We start from the raw sequence: 26,734 nt of genomic DNA on the forward strand, positions 1-26,734 counted from the left end.
TTAATTATTTTCTGCGCGTGAAATTTTTCATTTCTCAAAAACTGTTATCATTTTTCTTTAATTCTCGAGTAGAGAACATCTAGTATAAAGTAATCATGAGTATTTGTCCTCATTAATGACTGATAATAAGACTGAGGATTGGCCTGAGGAGTTATTATTTATGTGGGCTCGTACTGGAATGAGAGTATAATTGAGAATCGACATCGGAGTAATTTCTGCCTATATCCTTGCTCGATAGGGGCTGGGATTTGTGTTCATTTCCTTCCTCTCATTGCTGCTTCCAGCTAATCTGGTAAAACGTAATGACAGCTAAGCTGCTCTCGTCCCAACCACTCTTCAAATAGTCGGGGTTAGCCACCCAATTTTTGTAGTTTATTTGGTTTGTTTTTTACATATCAAGAGGGCTTATAACTTACTACTCTAGTTCAATGTATTCTACCTATAAAACAAAAACACAAACTAATGCCTATTTAATTTTTTTAATAATATCATTAGCCTAATCAATGTTATTCAAATATCGTCAAAATTTTAAGTTTATTTTTCTATTATTTCTCACTCCATATATGAATAACATATCTGAAGATTTTGGGAATCATTGCTAAATTTGGATGACTATTACTTTATTTTATCAGCATGGTAAGGATGTGTGGGGTGTTATTTATCTCTTCTTTTTTTTTTCCTAATACCTAAGAAAATATAAAATGTATACTTAACGTTCAAAATGTGGCTATCAAACATTGTCTTATATTTCCTGTCACTTTTTTATTTTTTTAGTCTGCTCCTGCATCTTTACTGGGTCCAATATCGCCTAATTGTGGATTTGATAGTGAGGATGAGCCCAGATGTAAAGTACCAAAATTGACGGGTCTTCAAGATTTATCTTCATCCCCTTCCTCCACACTATTACGAACAAAAAGGCGGAAAACATCTGAATATGCTAGGATTAACAAAAAAGATGATCAAAATGAAGAGGCTGAGTCTGGAAAATTAAGTCCTCAGGTATATTTTCAGTTGATAAATAAAGGCATGTTATTATCAATGCAAAATAAGGGCTTTTTTAAAACCCCATAACGTCATATTTGATCCTACATGAGCTTCCAAATCTTCGATTTGAGCACTTTGGCTCATAAACCTTATGGATGCAACTCCAAATACAGTCAAATCCGGATCAAGGAAGCTGCTATTTTACAGATGAAAAATTGACTATATCCGTTTGTTTCATATATCCGAAATATATTTTTAGAAAAACACTATTTTTAAAGATACTTATGTAAATAAGTAATTTTGAATCTCACCCTTTCTAGGGATCCTGAGTTGGATTAGATCCTGTTTTTGATAGATTATCGAGGATTTTTAGCTTATCTTTCAGCAAGTGTTTTTCTGGGACATTCATGATATTGAACAACAATGTGAAATTAATTTAAAAATAAACATTCAGAACAAAAATATTCCACCAATTAAATTGAAAGATCGTCCTATAAATTCTTCATTTTCATGAATTCCTATGAAGTTGATAACAAAACTGTTCGTGTTTATTTCTTGTAATAAAAAATGTTATCTAAGAGAACGTATTCTATAAGCATGTATATTTCATATATCTGGATTGAACTGTATGTGTATCAAATTAAAGTATCCTTTAACAGAGAAGAATTTAATGACCCTTACTTATGGCCTTCTAATATTGCAGCAAACTTATTTTGCCACCGAAAAAGTGCTAAAACTATATTTATTTATTTTTAAATTACTAATCTAATTTTAAAATTTTGTTATATGGAAACTATTTTTTTTTTTTTTTCATTAAACAGTCAAGTCTGTCACTTTTAAAATAAAATAAAATAATCAATTTCTTACCCAAATCTCAAAAAAATTCGATTTTTACCTATAAAAAAATGTTCTTAGAAATGAAATAGGATTCTAATTTCAATAAATTCAAAAATGATCAGCCTCCATTAACCTAATGGCGTTTAAAATTTTAGAGAAATTTACTCAGTAAAATTAAGCACTGCATTTTATTTTCAAAAAAATAAGATACAAATCTAAAGTCCTATGAAAGAAAGAAAAGAACCTCACACATTTATCCCTATCCAGAGTAGGATTTGTTCCCATGCAATGATTTACGCATAGGCCCATGTGAAAATGTAAAATACATATGTATAAATCATATTTTGAAACAAAATCTATAGCCACTATTTCTATATTTTTAGGAAGAAAAAAAGGATGAAGGTCAATGTCAAGAGTCAGACAATGAAAAACCTCTGTAAGTTATACATACATATTTACATGTGTAAAGGATTATAAACTATTAGTTAATTTAATCTTAAACCTAATAATTTGCAGAGTGAAAAGTTGGAATCGTGTTTTAGAAGCTGCTGCAGCTTTGGAAGAAATTCATTGCAAATCCCAGGAACAAAGAAAGACTCTTAAAGTTCATCGTAAAAAACTGTTCAATAATAACACAATGAACGGAGGAGGAGACATTTTGTGCGACGATAATCGACACCTTAGTTCTCCGAACAATAATAGTGTGAGCAGCACCACTTCCAAAATCTCTTTGGTTAATCTAAATGTTGACAATGAACTATTAAGAGCAGAGCAGCAAGAGCATAACAGTAGTAATCTCACTGAAAAGAATGAAATAACAACCATTGACGAGATTTGTAAAATGGCAACTTCGGAAAGTGAGCAAAGTTTAAGTTCTGTGTCGTCCTCTGGAAACAACAATGACACTTCAGATCAGCTTAACGCTAATAAACTTACAAATGGAAGCAGCACAAATGTTATGCTCGCATCCCGAAAAACTATTCCAAACTGTGCCACATACTTTTTTCAACACGTCTCTGAAGACGAACATGGAAATCATTCTGCAGAAAAAGGAAGCTTAAAATCTCCGAGATATATAGTTTCCTCTAGAGCAATACATAAGAAAGATCCCTACGAGAGGCCTTATCCAGAGGAAGATGAAGATGATACTGATGACCACTATCTGTTATCTGATTCAGCCTCAACTAGTGACTTTTTGGGATCTAATGCTTGGATCAAGGAACTGGAAGAGGATGATGATAATAACCTTACAGATTTTTCAGATATTAATGCTATGGAAAGTTCCACAAATACGATTGTTGAGTCATCATCTAGCACTTTTCTGAATGAAGATATTCAAGAATTAGTACACCAAGCAGAAAAGTTGGTTCAAACTGATAAGGAAAAGCCTAAAAAACGAGCTCCCTTATCATTTGCTAATTCAAATTATGCCAACATTAATAACAGCAGAAGGAGAAGATCCAGGAAATCTCTTGTTTTGCATCAAGTCACAGCTTTAGATGGTTGTGAAGCAAGTGCAGAGGCAACCTCGACTTCTGAGTCCGATTTTTCGGAAGATAATGAATTAGATAATGAGGGTTGTAGTTCTCCAGGAGAAATGGATACGTCTATTTCCTCCCATGATCAGACTCTAACTGGGTCATGCTCTACAAACGCCTTAGATGTTGTGTCTGGACACGCATCTTCCATTGCCCTTGGCTGCACCGGAGCCATGTCTAGATTAAAGAAAAACAGAAAAAAATCATCAATTCTCTCTGCATCAGAGTCTCACTTAGTATATTCATTCAAGAAGAGTGTATCGCTCAATAATTCACAAAAAAGTCGTTCGGTTGCTTCAATTTATGGATCATCAGGCTCCTTTGGTGGGGTTGTAAAGAAACGAAAAGGCAGTGGTAGCTCTCCTAGGAAGTTTGCCATCCCTTGTATGTCTATATCAAGTGAAGAAGAGATCATGGATAGAGAATCTAAAGAAGATTCTCGGCGTAAGTCTTTAGAGGGCGTAGATGGTGAAAAGAAGCAGCAATTTCTTAACAAATCTGGAGATGATTGTAAAAAAGATGAACAACAACCCCTAGTAGAAGGGGCTAAGACTGAAAATATGGATTCCGTTTCTAAGAATCAAAATAATTCTAAAATTACTGAGTCGCCAAGAAGTGTAGAATCAGAAGAGGATTTTTGGGATCAGGTATACTTATCTTTAACCTAATTAGTAACCTTTAATCTCTATTTCGTATCTTAATACTCTTCAGGAAAACTACTTGAGTGAGCACAATTATGATGAGGCTATTGATGAAGATACTACATATCGTGTTTTGAATTTTGGGGATGATTACAGTATTTATATCAATAGTATATCGGATGGTATCTCCTCCTCAAATTACCATCCTCCAAAGCAACAGCGAAGGAAAACGAGGAGAAATCCTGTATGATTAATTATTTTTCTGTATTTAATAAAAGATGCATATTATTTATTGATCCTTTTTTAAAACCTTTTCAGCAGTGGAGAGATGATCGTAAAGATAGTATGTCTGAGTCTGAAGTGGAAGATGTTAAACGTGTGTTGAATACTTCCAAGGAAAAATATGAAGATACAGTGTCACAATTTAATATTTATTTAGAAACACCGCCAGAGAATGTGTTACAGGAAGATTATGTAATTATACTTGACTTTGATCAATGTTCTTTGTAACAAAATATATACATATTTTTCATTTGTTTGTTTAGTTCAATTTAAAGAAAACGTGTCAAGAAAATATGAGCTGTCTTGCTTTATTGATGGAACCCATTTTTAACGAGAGCGATTCAGCTACTTTGAAGAAAAAAGGCCGTGAACTTAAAGGCAAGAATTATTTATTATTTTTTTAAATATAGGGTACTTACTCAATTATCTTTGCCCATCATAATATATACCTCCGTCAACTAATAACAAAATGTTTATAGAATATTCCTACATTTAGTCTAAGCATAATCTGTCATTGTAAAAACGAATCCCTGATTATTGCTAAAGACTGGAGCGTATCTCACTTCCAAATATGTTCCAAATGTTATTTTTATTTGAAAGTAATTGAAAAAGTACCCTACTCTAAGACATTCGTATACATAAATATACATATCCTTTTTCATAATATCCGCGAATGTCTTCATTTTTGTAATTTCCTTCATGGACGATATTATTTATTTTTTCTTCATCCACAAATAATTAACTAATGGGGTTTGAGCAAACTTTAAAAAACTTTTCTTATACGCAGATGGAGCCACTGTATTTAGCTATATTAACCAACAAAAACAATTCATGTTATATATAGTGACTCTAAGGTACCAATTCGACTTAAATTTAGTGACATCATACATTCATAGTTACCATTTAAGTCGAGTTAGTGCAACTACTTATTTTGTTTCAATCAATGACGATGGCGTCACTATCCTTGTATATATACAAACTACTATTCTATTTGTTAACGCTCATGCCCCATTGATTTACATATTGCATCTCTATAATTGATCGCATGATATATAAAATTACTCCATTTGGCTTTTTAAAATAGATTGAATGAAGGGTTTGTGATTCATAGAATTGATTTTGCATTTTGCAGCAGTCTCTAGACAAATATTTATATTTTTAATTTCATTGGAGTAAGTGTAAAATACATTTACAAATGCTTTCTCAAATTTATAATTTAGGACTTTTGGGTAAAGTTGCATTTTGCAAAGAAATAAAAATTCCTTAGCCTTTTTTTTACAAAGTATGAGTGAATTAGAATGGACGTTAAATAACAGTAATAATAATAATGACCTTGTTATTTGTTCATAAATCATCTTTTGGTTTAATATATTTTTTAGAAACAACATATCATAATTATTGCATTGTCTATACTTACTCTTATATAAATGCAGATATTGATAATATTTCTAGTTTCCTAATTAATTCGCATTCCTGTATACTTTTTATCCACTAACTTGAGTAGCATAAGCTTAACCCACGGAATTTTCTTTTCTGTCATAGTCACTAAACCTCAAAAATAGTTGTTTAGTATTATATGAAGTTGTCATATAATATATTACGTATATACTTTAAGTGGATACATACCTGTTTTGTAACTTTAGTCAAATCCGGCTAAAAACAATTCCTCGGTTCCAGCAAAAATGTTTTGCATATCCAAAGTTAAGAAATACAAATCCAATTTTTTGATTATTTATTTACATTGTAAATTGGTGACCTACTCAATGAAATAAGACAATTTCGTATTGGTTTCAAAGCATATTTATTTCATAAAGTCAGTTATTGCCCCCTGACTTTTTTTTTTTTTTTTTTTTCCAAAGAAGACTGATTGAATCTCCTTCCAATATTATAATATGATTGTCTTTCATGTGTTAATTTTTTCAGAATTTTCTACGTAAAATTTACGTTCAAAAGTTGTACTTAGTCTGATTTTTAAAGCATCACGCGGCATTAATGTGAAATATATAGTTTACGGAGTAGATGTATCTGTAAAAAGTTGCGGATTTGACTGTATACTAATGAATGGATTCCTTTTAAGTTGTTATTTGAAACATGTTTTTATAATTATTTTCTTGTATTTTTTACATTATTCCTGCGTCATAGAACGGGAAATATACCAATTAATTATTTACTGATATATTATGTATTTCGGGTAACTACACTCTCTACTGTTCGTTCTTTGCTTTTTCTTTTTTTCGTGAAGGTTTATTAATTAGCTGTACAAATAACATTATATTAATATATGCATAATGGGTGCTTCAAGGCCTGATTTACGCCTCCTCTGTCCTTGTCTCTATTAAATTCTTAGAAACATTTAATTATTCATTATTGTTTGAGACGTTTGTAATGAGTATGCATTAATATTATATCTATCTACCTAGTTAAATAATGTCTCAAATTAAATTTGTGTGTTCTGCATGCACATAAGTAAGTATATATCATGTACCGCATAGTCGAACATATGACTCATTTATTGCATTTAAATAGCTATTCAATATTTTCTAATGTGTGCTCTTATGAAATATACATATTTTCTTAACAAAGTCACATTCTTCGCTAAAAACTAATATATGTCGACAATAATCATATTTGTACACTGAAATGACTCAGTAGGATTAGACAATCTTGCGTACAAGTTGTAAGTTGTATAAACAGTTTGTACAGGATGTGCAAATGGTATCTACGTCCCATTATGCTGGATTTTGTTATTATATATTTCGCCATTTTAATAACCAACTATGTATACATAGGGATTTTTTAACGTCCGGCACGACTGGTTTGCAGATGCACGACGCTGGTGTCGTGGCAAAACTCAATTGGACTTTAAACAATAATTATGAGTAGTGTTGTGTCATTCCTTATTTATTCGGTCTAGTTTATTCCAGGCTTTGGACTTGTCCTTAAGACTATTGGTCTGTCGGACTATCAGTACTAGAACCGATAAGAAATAGAATAATAAAGTGTACCGTCGTCATCAAGAACCGAACTTTGTAAATTTTAGGACTGAACTGGACGGGACAACAACACAACACTAATTATGAGTTAAAACATTGTGAAATGTGATTAATTCAAGCTCAAAGCAAAGTTTATATCATAAGAAATTGATCTTACGGGGCAAGGTTATACCATAACGCTTTTCCTAAAATGTTTGACTTCCACCACGTTTTTTAATAATAGTGATGTCAAAGAGTGTAACTGTTACCAAGAGTAGCTATATGTCACCTTCCTTGACTGTTACTATTGGAGTACCGCTGTTATACTCTATGGCGTCAAAATCGGTCTGTCTTGACCAGCAGTTGGTACGATACATCAAATTGAAAATTCTGCTAAGCCCAATTACATGATGGCACAACCTTGTATTTGCTATTAACCTTGGTATTTTCTCTTTTTTAAACAAAATGAACTCTTTTTTTAGTAAGAAAGGAATTGCGTATGTAGTTTCTTTTTACCACCCTTTTTGAGTACTGATACTAAAAAAAATTGACCTATTATTACTCGAATGTTTTGAGTATTGATAATAGTTATTCCAGTTCAATTAAAGTGTCATTTTCTAAAAATTTCCAATAATTTGCAGAAAATTCTAGGTTAGTTATGTCGAGTTTTATATTCCTTCATAATAAATCGAATCCAATACTATTTACTGTGTGGATTTGAACTTAATAATGTACCACATAATATGTCGTATCAATTACTTATTTTCATGGCTCAAAACAGCCAAAGATTATACAATTGAAGTGTCTACCATTCAATTATTGCATCATACTTAACACCACATGTTGTCTGTAAATTGTCCATTTAAAATCTTTATTCTTATATTATTTTTGAGTTGCTGCTTGAACAAGTTACAAATGGTACGAAATCGCAGAATGTACATAACATATTGAGATTTATATATAGCATATGCACATATTTCTTTGCAATTAAATTATGAATAATTGTTGTCTTTTTCTTCAAGGCTTTCTTAAATCCCACGCATTTTTGTTTAAAAATTGTCAATGAAACCATAGATCTATCAACAGATCTTAAATCACTCTTTTGCAAAAATAATAATAATAATCAATAACACCATTAGAGAATACAGACGATAATAAATACTAGTTAGTTATGTTATAAAAGTATGCTTTTTATTATTCCTAAGGTCGAGGCTTTCAGTCTTGTGTTTCGTATCTTATATCTGTATCTGGAATTTATTCTTTGAGTACATATTATGTAGTATTTTTTTCTCCTTTTCTTTCTTACCTTCAAAAATATGTACGTGATCATCATGGCACTCGGTAGTTCTCGTTTGTTCCTTCGTTCGTTTCTTTCCTTCTCTTTATGTCGAAAACTATACTCCTCGTACATATATATTCTTTAGAAAGCGTCTTATTTACATGCCAACAATGATAAGCGTGTCTATATTTTAGAGGTGAACTTGTTTATAATGTGTATGTCGTGACCACCTTCCTACGTCTCACCGCCTCAACTTTGTTCACTAGTAAATAAGTTTAGGGAAAGACTTTACCTACCTCATTACTTTTACTACTAAAACTACTATGTGTACATACACACGACGACTCATAGTCATCAATACATTGTCTGCATTCTTGAAGGAAGTAACTTTGCAAAATAGTTCTTCTTCCTCTCTTTCTTTTTAATTGTGAGTTGGTGAGTGAGTGAGTGAATACTTGTAATCACAATTCATTTTCTTCTCATCCAATGGACAAAGAAGCATTCAGTTGTCATTATAGTTCTTCATTTCTGAACAAAAGACTTAAGAAGCATGACAAAGTTGTCTTTTACCTCAGAGCCAATAGTAATCATGAATATGAAGAAGGATAAGCTGTCACCACCTCCACCTGGCGGCTACAAGGACAAAAGTTATGTGGATGATGGTTATTCACTCTCCTTGGATATATATGAATATGATACAACACCTCAGTCCTCGAGTTACTCTAGCTGGACTGTTCCTCACTATTGTCTCAGAAAAAATATTGGATATCATCCCTCAAACGCAACGCTCAACAATTCAGCCATCCTTGATCTCGAGTTTGATTCATACTCATTTTCCAGGCGACGAAAGCCTTCTTCATATGATAGTGCTGCCAATACAAGCAAGGATTTAGATGACTTTGATGATTTAGACATTGATGAAATTCCAGATTTAGAAGAGGATGAAGACGTGGACTTTGCAACTCTGGTGGATAGTAGTAGTAGATCAAATTCATTTTCATCATCCAGTGGTGTAGAAGACTGTTCAGATAGTGGAAAAAGACGAAGAAAGTCTCTTAAATATGATTCGAATCGTCATTTCTCTAAAAGGAGAAAGTCGGATGCTAAGCAGCCAATTGATAAATATCGAATTAACTGAAAAACAAATCATCCATTTTCTTCTTCCTCAATCCAAGGCAATAATCATGAATATTATAATTATAATAATTAATTATTATTTGTCATTCCTTTTTATGCAATTACATTAATTATATATATAGTATATATTTATTAAATAAAATTAATTACTGTGAGCAATTGATTTATTTTCATAACTACTTTGAAAGGGTGGGGATAAACGAGCGATTTAAGCATCTCACTACTTATCCCTATGACTGATATATTTATCGCAAATTATTCATTCAGAGTAATTGCGCATTTCAAAAAGGGGCCATTCTTTGAAAATCTTGGCAAGTTGTCGCCCATTCAATCAATTACTAGGCGGAAGATAATTGTTTTAATTTTAGATTAAGGTCTATTCATTTTTACATATTACATGTGTACTCTACATAATATGTACAATTGCTTTTAGATGACGTTCTAAATTTACTTTTCTTTCTTTTTACACTAGGTCTATTACAAAAATGGGATGGTTTACTTCGTAGTATTATTCGTCGAATTGATTTGGCCAAGGTTTTCCATGATTTAGAGAGTGACATACATCAATTAGAGAAGGGATTAGAAGACTATTTAGGAAGGAGTAATGAACATGAAACGATTCAATGTTCTAACGACCTGAAGGAAAGAATAACAAGCTATAAGGTAACGGAATTTATTTATTTATATAACTCTCGCAACCTCCATTTATATAATGTTCTGGTTTTCCTTCTTTAAAAAAAAAGTCTAAACATGTGTTCAACTTAAAACAAATTTATTTCATTACATAATATACAGCCCGATATTTACGACCTATATCGCTTAACTGAGGGCTTTGTGTTCAAATTTGTAGAATAAGCGGAGATACCTTGAGGATGATGTTAACTATAATATTTAGCTTACGATACTTTATTTGGCCCCATAATTTTGTGGTTCCTCCAAAGGATGAATAAGAATAATTGACGATAATTCGTCGTTGAAGAATGCAAAATATATCATGCAGACTCAATTTTAAGAATAATCATTCTAGCTTGCTTATTTGTTAACGGACTATATATATATATATATCCTGATTAAAGGCTGCCACTTGTATAAGTAAATTGTACAAGTTGTAATTTCTTCTTCTTAAAATTCATTATGCACTTACAAAATAAGTCATTCTAATTTCTACACTATGAATCGATACTACCATTTCATTTTGATCTATTCAAATCACATGGTTATTATGTATTTATGGGTTATATTATTTGTTGAGTGTTAGAACTTTATAATGTGCCACAGAATACTTATATTTTAGTCATTTATATTCAAATAGTAAAAAATTACACCATTAATATATCCAAAAACAGGGGCGTCCGCAGAATATATATATATTGTGGGGTTTTTTCGGGGGGGATGAGGGTTATAATTTTTTTATTCAGTTATTCCATTATTCTCATCCCAAGTACTGTAAATCCTTCATTTAATATTTATTAACTCATTTTTGATTCCGACTTGTAAACAATAGATATATATGTATATATGTTGTATTTTAAAATTATAATCATTCTTTCGCGATGACGGAATGTGTATTTTTGCTATTCAAATGCTAAATATTGGAGTTAAATATTTTGTATTTTAGGGGAGCTTTTGTCTAAATGATGCATGCTTTATACTCAATTAAAGATTGTTAAATTGTAGAAACAAAGGATATTGAATAATTATTTACTTTTGTTGTTCTAAGAGATACCTACCTATTAATGGGGGAGACTATAGAAAAGTCAATCGAATAATAGGTTACAATATACATATATATTAGATATATGTTCAAATCTATGTTTTGTAGATATATTTTATGATTCCATTGTTTCTTATCAAAGTCCAGTATCTTTATATCACAAAAATGAATTCCTTCACATGATTGATATCCAGCGACTACTTCAAGTGTATAATATCTTCAGAAAATATAATTTATATATAATAGTAATATCATTATATATTTTTTTTTTTTTTAAAGTCGGCGGTCACTTTCTCTCTCTCTTTCTTATTTTTTAGTCAATATGTTGGGTTGGATATACATTTGTTTATTATATCCATTGTATATGTACAAATGGGTCATTCTATAGAAAATTTAAATAAATTAAAAAGGAATTGTTCCCTAGTCACCAGGGTCATTAGTGGAATAAAATTCGACTACTTTGATAATTTCTAAGTATTAATGTCGGAATGAATTATAAAAATTACTCATTTAATTGTTTTTATCTCAAGTGACCCATCGTTCACTTTTCCCCCGGCCATGCCCTCTGTTTAAATCCTGTCCAGAGGCACTTTTTATAAACTCGTGAAGGACAAATCTACTTCAATTCAAACAAAAGTTAGACTAAAATCAAAAATTAGGTATTTAGTCCGCTCAGAGTGGGTTTTAGGGATGGAATATTTGAAATTTAAAAATAAAACATTAATTAATTTTGATTCTGGTTTATTTTTAAGAGATATTTTGTATCTTTTTATTATTATTTTTATTTTTCAAGTTTATTAATTGTCAAGATGTACTACTTATCCTAGAGAAAACTTAACATTTGATCAATTTATAAAAAAATGTCCGGGTAAAAGAGAACGGAGTGTCATCCTATATTCAATTCAAATCTATGATATTTTTTTACGGAATTACCCTTAGGTACATATATATAATGTCAATCAGATCATCTTTCTTAAGATCTCTCCTTCTTATCTTTTTTTGTCTGTCCTTTTTCTAAAGCATCAAATGATAGGAACAAAGAGAGAGAGAGAGGTGTTAAATCAACAATAGTTGATTGTTTTTGTTCTTTTCGTGTTCTTTTCAGTGTAGTAAAAGCCTGCTGCATAGTCTTCTACTTCCCCCATATGTCTCGTTCCTCTCTTTTTATCCTTCTCACTCATATCATTATCGTATTATATTGATAATGATAATGGCTGCTATGAGAATGATAAGACGACGCAACGCGCCTTAATACCAAATTGACCTCCCCTAGGGACGACTTCATTATCAACCTCTTTCTTCTCCTTTTATTCCTCTTCTTCTTCCTCACCCTGTAGAGACTAAAGAAAATCATTTTATTGTATTAGGGTGACCCATTTTTGGAAAGTTGGTTTTTACTCTCGGACACATTTCCTTTTACATTCGGGGTACCCTTTTTATAAGTTCAAGAAGCAATGTTCGGTTTGCGGAAGGACAAATAACTCATCCTGAAAATTTACTAAAAATACAATTTAAATGAAAGGAAGACAAAAATTCTAACTATCTTCTTAATAAAAAGGAAAATCAAAAATATATTTTCAAAAACCAAAGTAAGTAACATTGATACTATTTTGCGATGAATAAATTTAAGAATAAAAACCCTCTTTTGTTTGGAAATTATATTAATATGTCATTCCAAGGTTATGATAAATACTAGGTTATACCATAACGCTTTTCCGAGTGATGTTTGACTTCCACCACGCTTTTTAATAGTGAAGTCATATAGTATAACTCTTAACAAGAGTAGCTATATATCGCCTTCCTTCACTGTTACTATTAAAGTACCACAGATATACTCTATGACGTCATATCTTTCTGAAAAAGTCAATATTACCCTATACTACAATCTTATTTTATACATATTCATCCTTAGTCAGGCTTTGGCTTAATTTTCGCAAATTAGGCCAATTATTTTGTTGATTAGGATTTAAAAAAAGAAATCCAAAAAAGACATTTTATTTAAAAAAAGGTAAGAAATCTCTTAACCAAAAGAGATCCTTTTAAAAAATGTCCTTCTAAAAAAATCACAATTAAATTAGTTCGGTATTCGGGCAAAAATCCCCCCCCCAGTAAATGTTTTCCCCTACGTTTATATATTCATCACAAGTAAGTTTACTTGAAAGAATAACACAATATTCCCTTATTGATAAAAATAAAAGATGAAAAAAAAGACGGATCCATTATGACTCCAATATGTGTAAGACTGGTCAAATTTGTTTGCTCCAAGGGGTGGGATGGGGGATCCTTCATAAATTGTGTGTACTGTGTGTGTTTGAATAACTATAGTCTACATGTATATATAGTCTCAAAAGAGCACTTCTTGTTGCATAATATAGCAATAATAAATGTACGTACATACTAACTCTGGGAGTAGCAGCTGGACGTCACGTCACGGTGGTCACAGTTCAGTTTATTCCTTATCCCTCTTTCTCTCTCTTCTTCTTCTTCAACTCCCCCTCGGGGACATCCATAAAAAATAAGAAGAATAAATATCCTAATTCCCCCCTGACTCATCAAACCCACACACACACATCTCTCTCTTTCTTGCCCCTTCTTCTTTTTCTTCATCAAAACATCCACAGCATTTTTTTATGTATATTTTAACTACCAGCAAGAACAACACCATCCGTTGTCGTCTCTGCTCCGTGTCGTTTATCCCCCAAAAATGATATAAACATACATTACTATTACGTATATACCATTTTTATGATTATGGTTACTAATACTCCACTGCCACTACTTTTTTAATCATTAGCCAGATACACATTCGACATTATGCAACCATACTGGGGCGTGCTAGATGATTGATTCCCCTTTTAAATAGGAGTAGGAAGGAGCAACACCACCATGGTCCATGAGTCTCTTCCTTCTTCTTACAAGTCTTTTGGGACTCTGCTTACAGATTGGTTGTCAGAGGTATGTTAGGGTTCTTGATTACCAAAAAAAATAAAAAAAATATTAATAAAACACTAAACAATATCGGTTTTAGTTAATATATTGAAATTATTAGTATTTAAGAAGACATTTTGATTCTTGGTTTTTTTATCGAATATATTTTTTTCTATAATTTTAAATTCACTTATTTAAAGTTGACTCTCAAATATAAAAAAATCTATAATTTCCTAAATTTATAAATAGAGGAAAAAATGGGACATTTTATGGGGGAAAAAAAGAACGGGTTGTTATCCTAACACAAGGATTTCCTATCTTTTTTCAATGATGTACCGCTTGTAAAATATGTTTTTCAAGATCTCAAGCACTCCTTGGAGTTCCTCGAAGTACCACAAAGGAGTTCACATACCCCCACTTGAGAACCACTGCCTTAAAGGTGTCTAGTACAAGTTGCAATCAAAAAAATAAATATAAACATATTTTAATTAAGATGTTTGAGTGCTTAGCAATAATTGAAATTCCATTTGATGGTTGATATATTTATTGAAGATTTTTAAAAGTAAAAATTGTTATTTGATACTATGTGTTTTATGACTTACTATAAAGTTCAACTATTCATAGGCATACTCATAAAATATGTAATTTTAAAAGATCAGGATGAAATGAGGTAAAATATCAACTTGTACAGCATGGTAGTTGTACAAGGGAGTACTTGTATAAAATCGCAACTTGTAGTAGTACATAGTATAATATATATACATAATAAAGATACCTAGTAGTAACTTATTCTCTAATGACCCTTTTCCGTTGTCAAACTCCTCCGCCCGGGAGCAAGTACGTAAAAAGGACGGAAACAATTTTCATCCTTTTATTTTTAATGAATTTTTGGTAGGTAGGTAGGTAGGAGTAAGAAGAGGAGTCAATGGATAGATACTTAACCCTTGAACAATCATAAGTCATGCAAATAATGTATATAATAATGATGAGAGTATGAGAAGATAAGGGCACACAACCATTAAGTCTGTATTTTGTATGGGAAAGAAAGAAGGAAAATACTCGTTATGAAGTTTAGTTTTACTCTAAAAGGTGATGAACTCTATGGTTTATAGTCCGAGAACATAATAATGTAATATAATATAATGATGATAATCGATTATTATTATTTTATTTTATTTAAGAAGAAGAAATAAGAAAAATAAAACTATGTACCTATTTGACCGGCTCAAATTCCTTTAAAGTTTAAATAATCCATTCTCTTTCTTTTCTTTTTAAAACATTTAAACATTTACATCACCTTTCCCACGTGTTGCTTGCTCTTATCCATCCACCATCGTCTTTGCTTTATTATGATAATGTTGGTCGGTTGTTTCAGCCCTAAGTGAGAAGAAAAAAATAATAATATTATACGAAGGGGGGTTTCTTCTTATTATTATTATAGATTAGTGTTGGATTTGAGTCAAAAAATTAGTCTTTGAGTTCTGCGGCGGAGTAGACGCGTTCGCCTTAGGATAATGTAGGAATTTTCGAGCCTTGATTTTTGATAATGTCCACCACATGGTAGACAGAGACCGTGCTACAGTGGAAGGGCAGAGGAGCCATGGATACTCTTCATTTTGATAATTTAAAATCATCATATATTAGCAAAAAAACGTTGTTACTTTCAAAAGTTAGAGTAGCCTTTTTATGAGATTTCCTCACTTGAATTGATTTTCGATTTCCTTGAGACTAACTTGACTTGTAACTGAAATTTTCAGATTCCTACTGTGACTTGACTTGTCTTGAAACATAGGTAAACGGATAAACTTGAAAATCGATCCTCAGATTCCCATAAACCGAACTGACTCAATGGACGAGTTACTTAAGAAAATAATAATACTTGTGAGTTGAAGGTGATGACTTATTTGTAACTTGCTCCATGCCTTTAGGACAGTGATCAATTTTAGAATTTGATCGAGTTTGAGTTTTTGAGAATTTCCACATTTTATCCAATATGGTTACTCCTTTTTTCTATACATCAACTTTTATTTTAAGAAGGGAGGACCGTTGTTGTATTTTTTGACTGTCCTTTTGAGTACTACTACTACTACTACTAGAAGTTTGACTAATTGTCAGAAACTTTTTGGCTTTAGTAAAGTCGAGTGTTTTTTATTTTACTTCGAGTCCAACGCTACAAAAAAAAAGTGTATTGAATAAGATAGCATACAATATATGAAGAACACTAAGAGGTGGTGAGTCAGTCATATGGCCTCCTTTACGCCTTTTCAATGCACTAGTTTAGCTCCTGGCATGCACAGTTTGTTACTTTACTAATATAATTCCTTACGCCATCTGAACCTGCTATAAGTTGACTCTTGATACAAAGTTTGATAGTTTTTTTCTCCAAGTTCGAGTACAAATATACTCTCGAATCCAACACTACTATTAGAGATATTCTATATTATTATGAGCCTTGCTTTTTGTTTCCATCCGAGAAGGAATCAATATAATATAGAAGATAGTTATTATTAAATTGTGAAAGTTAATTTAAAATACATATTATAATACCGCCGACCTTAGTTGGTCGTCATCATCCTTTTTCTTTCTTTCTTTTTTCTTTTTATTTGGTATACTTACATACTATTATTATTATTATTTTGTATTTTGTTTCATTATTCTTTTTCAAGAAACAAAACAAAAAATTAATGAAAGAAAAAAAATATATAATACATAATATTATATTCTGGGAGTAAGGAGGATAGAAAGAGAGGAGGAACGTGGGGAAGGGAACGTGACAAGAACTTGAAATTGCTAATTTACTTCTATTTTCTCTTTTTCTCTCTCTCTCTCTTTATTATTATTGTCTTGTATGTATTCACTTTTGAGCATGGAGTTACGACAGGAACACAAATGTTCAAAATGGACAAAAACACTAGGTGAATACAGAGCACTATTAACCAAATGATGATAACCACTTGAATCATATATTAGAATACTTTTTGCCCACTAGAGGTGTTGACGCAATGTAATTTGTTTATCATTCTTAAAGCCTGTTAATAACAGTAAGTAAAGTAATTAAATATGACGTCATAGTATACCCTTTGGGCCACCTAAAGTCTTTGTTCAATCATACGTGCATCTTGTGGCCTATATGTATTTATACTACTAAGCGGATTCACCCTTTTAATTGAGTTAATAATAAGATGAATAATGCAAAGGGAAGGCAAATTGCATACCTCATCTGTGCTATCATAAAACAAGGGATTTTTTTAAGAAGAGGCTAAAGAAAAGAAAAATTAGAGGGAAGTGGCTGAATTTGATAGAATTACTTTTTTTAGAAAATTAAAGTTGACAGCATTTATATATATGTATGGATAACTATTTTAAAAAATGTCGGAGGGGGGACTACAGGCACCCCCCGACGGACGCCCCTGTAAAAAGCGACATTTTCCTGTGATAAAATATTTCACGTAGACAAATAAACTACTTAAATAAGCTAACAGGAGTGTGTATAAGATCTCGTTATCTTATTGGACTTATCTTGCAACCTTTCCCCTCCTCCAGAATGAAAGAAAAAGGGCATTAAATAAATTATAAAGTACCTTTCCTATTCTTCATTTGATTCATACATTTTAGGGAATATTTTAATGCTTAAAAAATACTGCTTAATTCGAGAATAATTTTTATAAATGCTCGAATTTCGAACATTTCATTTATTGACCGTATTATCCTATCAAGTAATATTAGACCTAGTTAGATTATACTCGAGGAAAGAGGCCCTATTTATTTGCGTATGTATAGGTAAATAATATTGGAAATTATCCAATTTGGAGTAGAATGTTGGAAATCCAATATTGTTTCCTACATTCTGTTCGAAATTTAAGTATTTCTCCAAATGGACAAACTGTAAAATTAAGGAGACATTTTTAAAGTTCACCACATTACAAACCCACATTTTTAAAAGTGATATATGAATTAAAATATGTGAGTGAATTCGTGTAGGACTGAAATTAATCAGTTTTAGTACTGAAATAGATCGGACCGAGACTGAACTGTACGGAAGTCAGATTTTCAGTCCTAAATGAGGATTACTACCAACCTATAATGTCAGGTCTTTTTTCTTTCACTTTTTGGAGAAGGAGAGGTTTGAGAAATACAATAAAGTTTGCTCCAGACTGTTCTATAAATGTATGTTTAAATCTACTTCATAAAATAAAATAAAAAACTGTGGGCCGCATGTAACCGACAGCTGACAAATACAATACAGTGTAAATTTATATTCACATATATGTATGTAGGTATTAGTGTAATAACGCTGTGAGAGATGAGAAATAGCACATAGTTTTACGATCGAGTATTATATTAATACTACGTCTTTTTACCATATTCAATTTTCTTTCTTTTTTTTCTTCAACTTCTTAAAAGAAGATAGTCAAATTGATTAATTGTTGTCTTTGAGAGGGGAAAGAGAGAGAGAGAGAGCGCACATTTATGACAACACCAATTTATTTGATTGATTATTGAATTTAATCATTTTTCTTCTTAGTTTAAAGATATGTACATTTAAAATAAATAACAGTGTGTGCTTCGTAGGTACTTAGCTATGTATATACAATGTACATTTTACATACATCTTCTATGTATGTTTGTACGACTCTATATGTATTGTATGTATGTGGAGAGTTAACACAAAAACAATCTTGAACAAAAATCAAGAGGATAAAAAAAGAGAAAAGCCCAATAGATTTATACATTCTAGTATTTCATAGACGTATTTTCGTGAAATTATAGGCTTTGTATTCAAAATTCTGGGAGGATTTTTTTTCCCGCTCAACAGGGACATATCTATAATACACATGAACAAACGAAAGAAGTGTTTAAAGAAGACTCACATAAAAGCAAAACACATGTAAATGGGGGTGGGGACATAGATTGGGTCTACAAATGCATGATGCGACATAAAATAAATAGATATTTTAAATGATAGTCAAAACTCTAGGGAAAAAACACTTTATTAAAAGATGTTAAAATATCTGAAATGCGTAAGTCCTACTATCAGTACAAGACATTTCATCTTCATGTTATTCTGCATGGCATATATTTTCTTGCTTTCGAACGCAAATTCAAATATAATATACATATATAAAACTTAAAGTCGTCATTTATAAGCTCAGCAAAAGATTGATAAGGAGATTTTAAAGATTTACAATTGGATAGAAAATGATTGCTGCACTCATCCTCCTCGAAGCGGGTAAAACAACGCTTGTGATGTTCATAAAAAACAAAACAAAAAACTTGAAGAAATGGTTTTTGTTTAGAGCCTTCATTTGATGAAAGGGACTGTATTTGTCTCCTTTCCTCTAATTGTTATTTTATTGAGACGATGCATTTTTACTACCTTAAGCGGTGCAGATAAGAACAGCTCATAAGAACTAACAAATAAAAATAATTGATTAGTAGAAATTGACGATGAATTGTGAAAGAATAGGTACAGAGTTGTCCTTTTTTAGAAAAATGATTCTAGGTTGCTTTCATACTGACGGGACAGATTATTTTCCAAAAATCACTACGATGTTGCATCAAATAAAGGCGCAGAAAAAAATGTATTAATATAGATATATGCATAATTTTATTAAGTGTGGTGGTCTGAATATACATATATCAAAGTTATATCAAATATAGGACGTAACCAATTATGTATATTGTACACTATAGAAATGACAAATATGAAAATAAAGACATGTTTAATCATCTCCTGCATGCCTTGACGTTTATTATTAATGATCATGATGATGATGATGACGACGACAACGACTTAAATGCAGATCATAAATACATATGCTAATTTTGACAACCGGACTTAATAATAACAAATGAATGGGGAGTTGTAGCAAGAACCACCATCACCGCCACCACTCTTTCCTCTCTTATTCCTTTTCTTCCTTCTCTGCATGTGTAGTAAATGAAGAAAAATAGGTTTTAAAAAGGGAATAATGAGGTTGACGACGATGGTTGATGAGGAGATGACAAATGAAGGGGTGATTTGCATAATGTAATACATATATAAAAGAATGTCTAATAATATGTAGATATAAAACATATGTACGTATGTATGTGGCAACAGCAAAGTTGATGCATAAATAGAGCTATAATATAATAACTAAGAAAGAAAATAGGAGAGAAAAAAGTACATAATAGGTACAGGGTGCTCGGAAATAAACTTAACCCTATAATACTTTTTTTTAGGTGAAAACGTCGTTTCAGATGTACAAAAAGTTGCAATTTCACATCTTTTAGATACATATGATATAAAAAGGTTTTTCCCCCCTATGTTCCGTATGTGTAACAGACTGATGATGATAATTGACGACATCTCACTAACCTTTTTCCGTTTGGCTAAAGTAAACAAATATAGTAGTCTTATTTTTCTTTCTTTCTGCCAAGTTTCGTTTAGACTCCGCTTATCGGGGTTTTTGGGAGCAAGAAAAATCCGCCTTGTTCGGCGACTTTTTTGGTACTACAAACATTCTTGTTTACCTCAATATATATTTTTTTTGTAATTTATTATCATAATATAAAAAACTGCGATATGAGGGGATTATACCGCTCTATACGAAGAAATTCCAAACACCTCGTTATGACCCCCTGTAGCTAGAAAAATTAATTCACACTTGAACAAAATTTAAAATATCCCATTTCTACCCTTCAAAAAGGCCTAGTTCTACATCATCTCCCGACCTCAGGACTATTATTGGGGGATCATAGAGTAGAGCAAGTCCAACACCACAGACCAGTTATTTCACTCTCAATTTACCCATTTTTAATTCAAATGTCTAATAATTAAAAAGTTAATTCTGTGGAGCTATTCATTCAATTGTTTTAATTTTTTCCCAGCCCACCCACTGCATACATACTAACGCATTATGTGACCCCGTCAACACTAAAAAATATTATATTTCTTGTGTAAATCAAATCATCTCATAAATTTGAATATAAACCTCATAATTGAATCAAATATGTCTATTAAATATTGGGGTGTTATATTTCTTTTTTTTCTTGTTCATGATTACTTTTGAGTTGAGGCACCTCATTGTACTCTTCGATAAATTATCGATCGTCAACTTCTATGAGTAAATTATTATGATTAATCCTTTGGAGTTGCAGCAAATTACTATGTATTTGAATTTGGTCGAATGATCGTGTCCTAATATTGGTGTCTCATAAATTAAATGAAAATTTCAAACTACATTTAATATTCTAGAGTATTTCATCAACTCAGCAAATTTGAATACAATGTATAATTGAGTGAAAATAATGGTAATGAATTTTTATAATAATTTTAAATAATATATATTTTTTTTTTTTTTTTGACATTTTCTCCTTTTTTTGATTGATTTGTTCTAAACATTGACGAACTGATGTAATGCTAACAACCCCCAAAGATATATTCCAATACTTTCCTTCCTAATTCTCTTTTATTTATTCATTTTTCCAGGATTCCATTGTGAGTTTAAATGGTTACAAGGCGGATTTATTCAAAGTGAATTTGGGAGTTCATAATTTCCTTGCAGAGCTCGTCTGCTCATCCAAGAATGAGAGTCCATCATCATCAGCCAGTGTTGTCAACCTGAATGGAAACACAAAGGCGGTATCTCTCAAGGAGCAGCCACAACAAAAACTCTTGTTGAGTTCCTCCTTGGAGAGAGACAGTAGTCTTCATACCAAGAGGGAATCCAATGAGGCGAAATTAGCGGATAGGCTCAAGGAACGGATTGTGAAGCTCTATGCCAAATGGGAAGAAGTCTTTCACATGTAAGTATTTCTTCTTCATCTACTTAATAATGATAATTAGTGATGTAATGTTGGCGTATGGTCCTGTCCTAAACCTTAAAGTCTTCTCCGAATAAGGGACGCAAAAGTCGCCCCTATTTAACATTTTTTGTCAAATGACATTGGTAAGGAGGGTTCTCTGAAGTGCTTACGCACTCATTTCAAATGTATAATCTCTCTCTTTTTATTATTATTATTGCACTTCACTTCATAATTTTTTTTGTAGAAAATTTAAAGTTACTACATAAAAATAATAATAATAATAAAAAGGAAGAATATATGCCTGCGAAATGTGTGCGTAAGCACTTCAGTGAGCCCACCTTTATATGTAGATATCGGTCAGTGACGTCATTATCAATCCATCTTCACTAAGTTTTTTAATAAGAATAAAAAATACTTTACCAGAAAACACTTAGTTGGCATACGTATATGAAGCTAAATACAAGTAGAGAGAAGTGCAATGTAGGCACTGAGCTAGTAAGTTTGCACAGCGTCTTTAAAACTATATCCAAGCGTGATTGAGATATGAGTTGCTTCTTATTTGTACCATTATCTTGTATATTTAAGTTAGTAATTTTTTCTCAGCATTTTAAACTATCAAGTAGATGTGAATAAACTATTCATCAAAAAGCTCGACATACTTTAGTTACTTATATACCAGGATTGAGCATAGAAAAGTTTCTAGAATTAATTGGGGTATCATCATAATGATTAATTAAATAGTAAATTATTAATAATATTGGATTAGAGTTGTTATCGTGCATGAGAGATACTAAAAGTTTTACTGAGCACTCAATTCAATTTAGTAGGTAAACTCAAACTATATTAGTGAAATGCAGCCTCTATAAAGGGCATTTTAAAATTTAGTACGGTAATACAACCCACCCTAATAATAATAATAATGCTATATGATCAATTATGATCATATGATGATTGCAATACATATATATAGGTATAATATGTATCATTGGAAGGAATGAGTGAGTGTGAAGAAGGACGAGTGGGGTAATAAAATATAATACAATAATGGTTCCCTCGGGAAAAGTTGTCCTACTAGAAGGGAGAGGAGAGCCCTGGTGGCAGAGAGTGACCCAGAGGTTCTCCCTAGAGAGTATAATAAAACTTGAACACGTTCATTCGATCACTTGTTGTGTTAGTTATCTGTCTGTAAGGAAAAGGGAGATGGATAGAAAGAGAAATAGAGGAAGGATTAAAGAAGAAGAAGAAATATGATTTCCGTCTTTTACTATAGTAGTACATATGTGATATGACATATTATTAGACTTGTAAGTTGTACTATGTTAGTATTAAGAGAAGAAAAAGTAATACGAAGGAGAAAGAGGAATGAATCTGAGAATTGTTGTTATTTGGTGTAATATATTCCATTCAAGTTTCATCTGATAGTACTACAAGATAAGAGCAATGGAATAAATTTCTATCTATCTATATAATGTTATATCATATGTACGTTTGTTGAGAGAGAGAGTAGAGTAACAACATAACTCATATTGTACAGAGTGCGAACTTTGACAATATACCCTCCTACGTACTTAGATATTATCCATATCATATAAATATATACATTTATAAATCTATGTAAGACTATTCCGTTTTTGAGTTTATATACACAAAAAAAAAAAAAAACTTCCCCCCGTAATAAGACCTTTTCCGCTGGGGACAATAAAAAAATTAACTGACAATGGTTAAGGCCCTTTACTTATCTTTTGAGTCAAAAATTATACTTTTTATATGGATTGATACTGACTCAATAGAGTTGATTGATAGTTGCTGAACAAAAAAGTAGAAATATAATAAAACATTTACTTATTAATAAATCAAAGTTTCACTTCTGGGTATTTCCATTTAGGGAATTGGGGCATTTCATTATGTGACGAATATATATGTAGAATTTGACTGAACTAAGTTAAACATTTGTTCTTTTTCTGGAAATCTTGCTAATTGTCGTGAAAAAGTCTTTAAAAAGTAACACGGATTTAACTTAACAGCCATCTAAGTAGTAAAAAATAACGAATGACAATTTATAATATTCATACTTTTGATCTAAAAAATAAAAATGAATGTAGAAGCATCGTGCCTTTATACCGGGTACATTATTTTGTTAGTGAGCGCTTTAGAGACTATAGTACTACTCCCTGGCTCATCAGTCATCACATCATGTGACTTTTTTTTCCTAAAACCCTTATTATTATTCTTACATTTACTGATAAACCAACGATTATTGACTTATAGCAGCATCATATTTGGCACGGGGAGTACAAAAGGCTTATTAAAAAAGGCAATTTTAACCCATTAAAGTCAATTTAAAAAACATGATCTAAGAAGCTCAGAACTTTGCATAAGTCCATTTTTTGATTGTCCCCAGCAGAATGATGTCGAAATAATGTACGTCATCTATTCACTTCTTTTTTTTTTTGTTCCTTTATTTACTAACTAAATGCTCTCATCATCAAAATCGAATAACAACATGTAGAAACTACAAACATATAATAAATGTTATGCCTCTGTGTGAGAGAGTGTATGTTTCATAAATGAATGAACCTACCTAATTGATTGTTTCTTTTTCTTATTTTTGTCTTCTTGTTAGTCCTGTCAAATACATCGTACTACATACAATCATCATGCATACCTTTCATCCCCATATGTGTGTAGATGTTCAACAATATACATATATGTACAAACATACATGATTTGTTTTGTTTTGTTTTCTGTCCGTTTGCTAAGAGATATTGTTTTTGTCGTCTTTTATCTATGTATGTAAAGCGAACGTACGAACAAACGAACTATCTTGCTTGTTTTTTATTTATCTCTGATCAATTCCAATTAAAGATTTCTTCTCTCTCTCTCTCTGGACATTCCTTCATTCGAAAGAAAAGAGCCTTCTTTGTCAAAGTAATAATAATAAAAAGTAAATAAATGATTATTCTTTTACTCCATTTTATGGGTTCTTCTTTTGGACTCGGCATATAAGAAGACGAGCTATTTACAGTTTACATACATGTCTTGAGACTCGATCTCAGATCGATTTACTTTCCGATTCGGTTTTAAGTGATTTTATCTACAAAGGCTGATTTGAATACATATATTTCAGTCGAGACAGCGGTACGAGAAAAATTATAGTGGTCCATAATCAGTCTAGGATTACCTCCAGAACGAATCCCAACACATCCGATCCTAGAAACCATAGTTGTGACAAGGCATGCGAAAGACTATTCCATTGCCTTAAGCTATTACCAACTTTAGAATAAAATAAGGATAGTAGTTTGCCGAAATTGTACTAAATTTAATAGGCTGATTTTTTTCTCTCTGGATTTTAAAAGATATGTAAGTAGACCAAATGTAAGAGCTAGCTGTATAAAACTTCTCAAGATCAGAATATTTAATTGTAGTCTCCTTGACTAAAGCAAGTTGCCAAGGAAAAATCCTTGTTATCTCTATGTTTGACCCCGTTGTAATGTTTGCTGGACCGAACTATGTCATTTGGTTATTTAAAGAAGTTACGTCTGAATCGGTCACATGGAAACATTTGGCCCATATTGATCTTGATTGGATTCATTTAAAATCAGGTCTAGACTGAATTTATTGATAAATGTTTGATGACGTCATATGAAGTTTAAAGTGTTTCACATATAAATGTACAATTCATAGGCTACAATTAAGAAATTTAAAAAAAAAAAAGTTCATTCGGGTAAATTATACACCAGAGCAAAAAAATTAAATTTTTTGTAAATTGTAAAATTGTATTTTTGAATAAAAAATAGGTATCAATGGGGGGAAAAATCACTTAAGACCGAACTCAAAGCAAAACCAAATTGGGGCAAGACTCAGAGTCTCAGCACTAGTACATACATACATATATTCTACTCCAATGGGGATTGCATATTTTATTATATACGATATGTATGTATGGTATGTAATACCACTTGTAAAATGGAAGGGGGAGATGAGAGTTACAACCTATGAAACATCATAAATTTGATATCGATTCCCCCGTGAAAAGCTATATATGTATAATGTATATATATTATATACTTTTATTTTATTCTTCCGTGTTGACTCCTCGTTTCAAAAATGTTGAATTTTAAAATAATAATAACAATAAAATCATATCATATCATATCATGATCCTTTGGTTTGGTGTTGAAAAGGCGTTAAAAAGAAGGGAAAATTATCACGTGGTCACGTGTTCTTATAAATTAAATATCATTACTGAACAACGCTGATTAATTAAGAATTAACTAAAACAATATACAATTTAGAGTGACCCACTGTCCTCGTTTTACATGTTCTCCGATTTTATTTAGAGACAAATGACGCAAAATCGACTTAAAGTAAATTTAAATGAAATATAGAGGGAAAGTCCAATTTTTAAAAAATTAAAGGCAGATCAAAATAATATAGACAAATACAGGATAATAATAAATATATTAATTAATTAATATTTCTTATATCTATTTGCAGAATGAATGCTCGTGTGGCCGAGTGCGAAAATACTCTTTCCAAACTTATGGAACTGGAGGAAGAGTCCAAGAAGCTCTTATTTTCTAATGTTGTAAGTCTCACGCTAAATATATATTTACTTGCTATTTCCACAA

The 26,734-nt window shown here is 31.4% G+C and overlaps 1 protein-coding gene across 4 annotated transcripts in view; it reads left to right on the forward strand.

Annotated features, from left to right (window-relative positions):
* The window catches only part of klar (klarsicht), a 289,070-nt gene that overhangs the window by 244,909 nt on the left and 17,427 nt on the right, over positions 1-26,734 (forward strand). For 3 of the 4 annotated variants that reach the window (XM_040724997.2, XM_040724999.2, XM_071893447.1), the window contains 9 exons: positions 775-999; positions 2,205-2,257; positions 2,338-4,006; positions 4,071-4,244; positions 4,319-4,474; positions 4,546-4,660; positions 10,143-10,333; positions 21,787-22,103; positions 26,601-26,691. In XM_040724997.2, coding sequence (XP_040580931.1) covers positions 775-999; positions 2,205-2,257; positions 2,338-4,006; positions 4,071-4,244; positions 4,319-4,474; positions 4,546-4,660; positions 10,143-10,333; positions 21,787-22,103; positions 26,601-26,691 — 2,991 coding nt within the window. The remainder of the gene's footprint in view (positions 1-774; positions 1,000-2,204; positions 2,258-2,337; positions 4,007-4,070; positions 4,245-4,318; positions 4,475-4,545; positions 4,661-10,142; positions 10,334-21,786; positions 22,104-26,600; positions 26,692-26,734) is intronic. The other variant, XM_040724998.2, reaches the window with a different exon arrangement.

Source organism: Lepeophtheirus salmonis, chromosome 14 (genome assembly GCF_016086655.4).
Source record: "Lepeophtheirus salmonis chromosome 14, UVic_Lsal_1.4, whole genome shotgun sequence".
NCBI classification, from domain to species: Eukaryota; Metazoa; Arthropoda; class Copepoda; order Siphonostomatoida; family Caligidae; genus Lepeophtheirus; species Lepeophtheirus salmonis.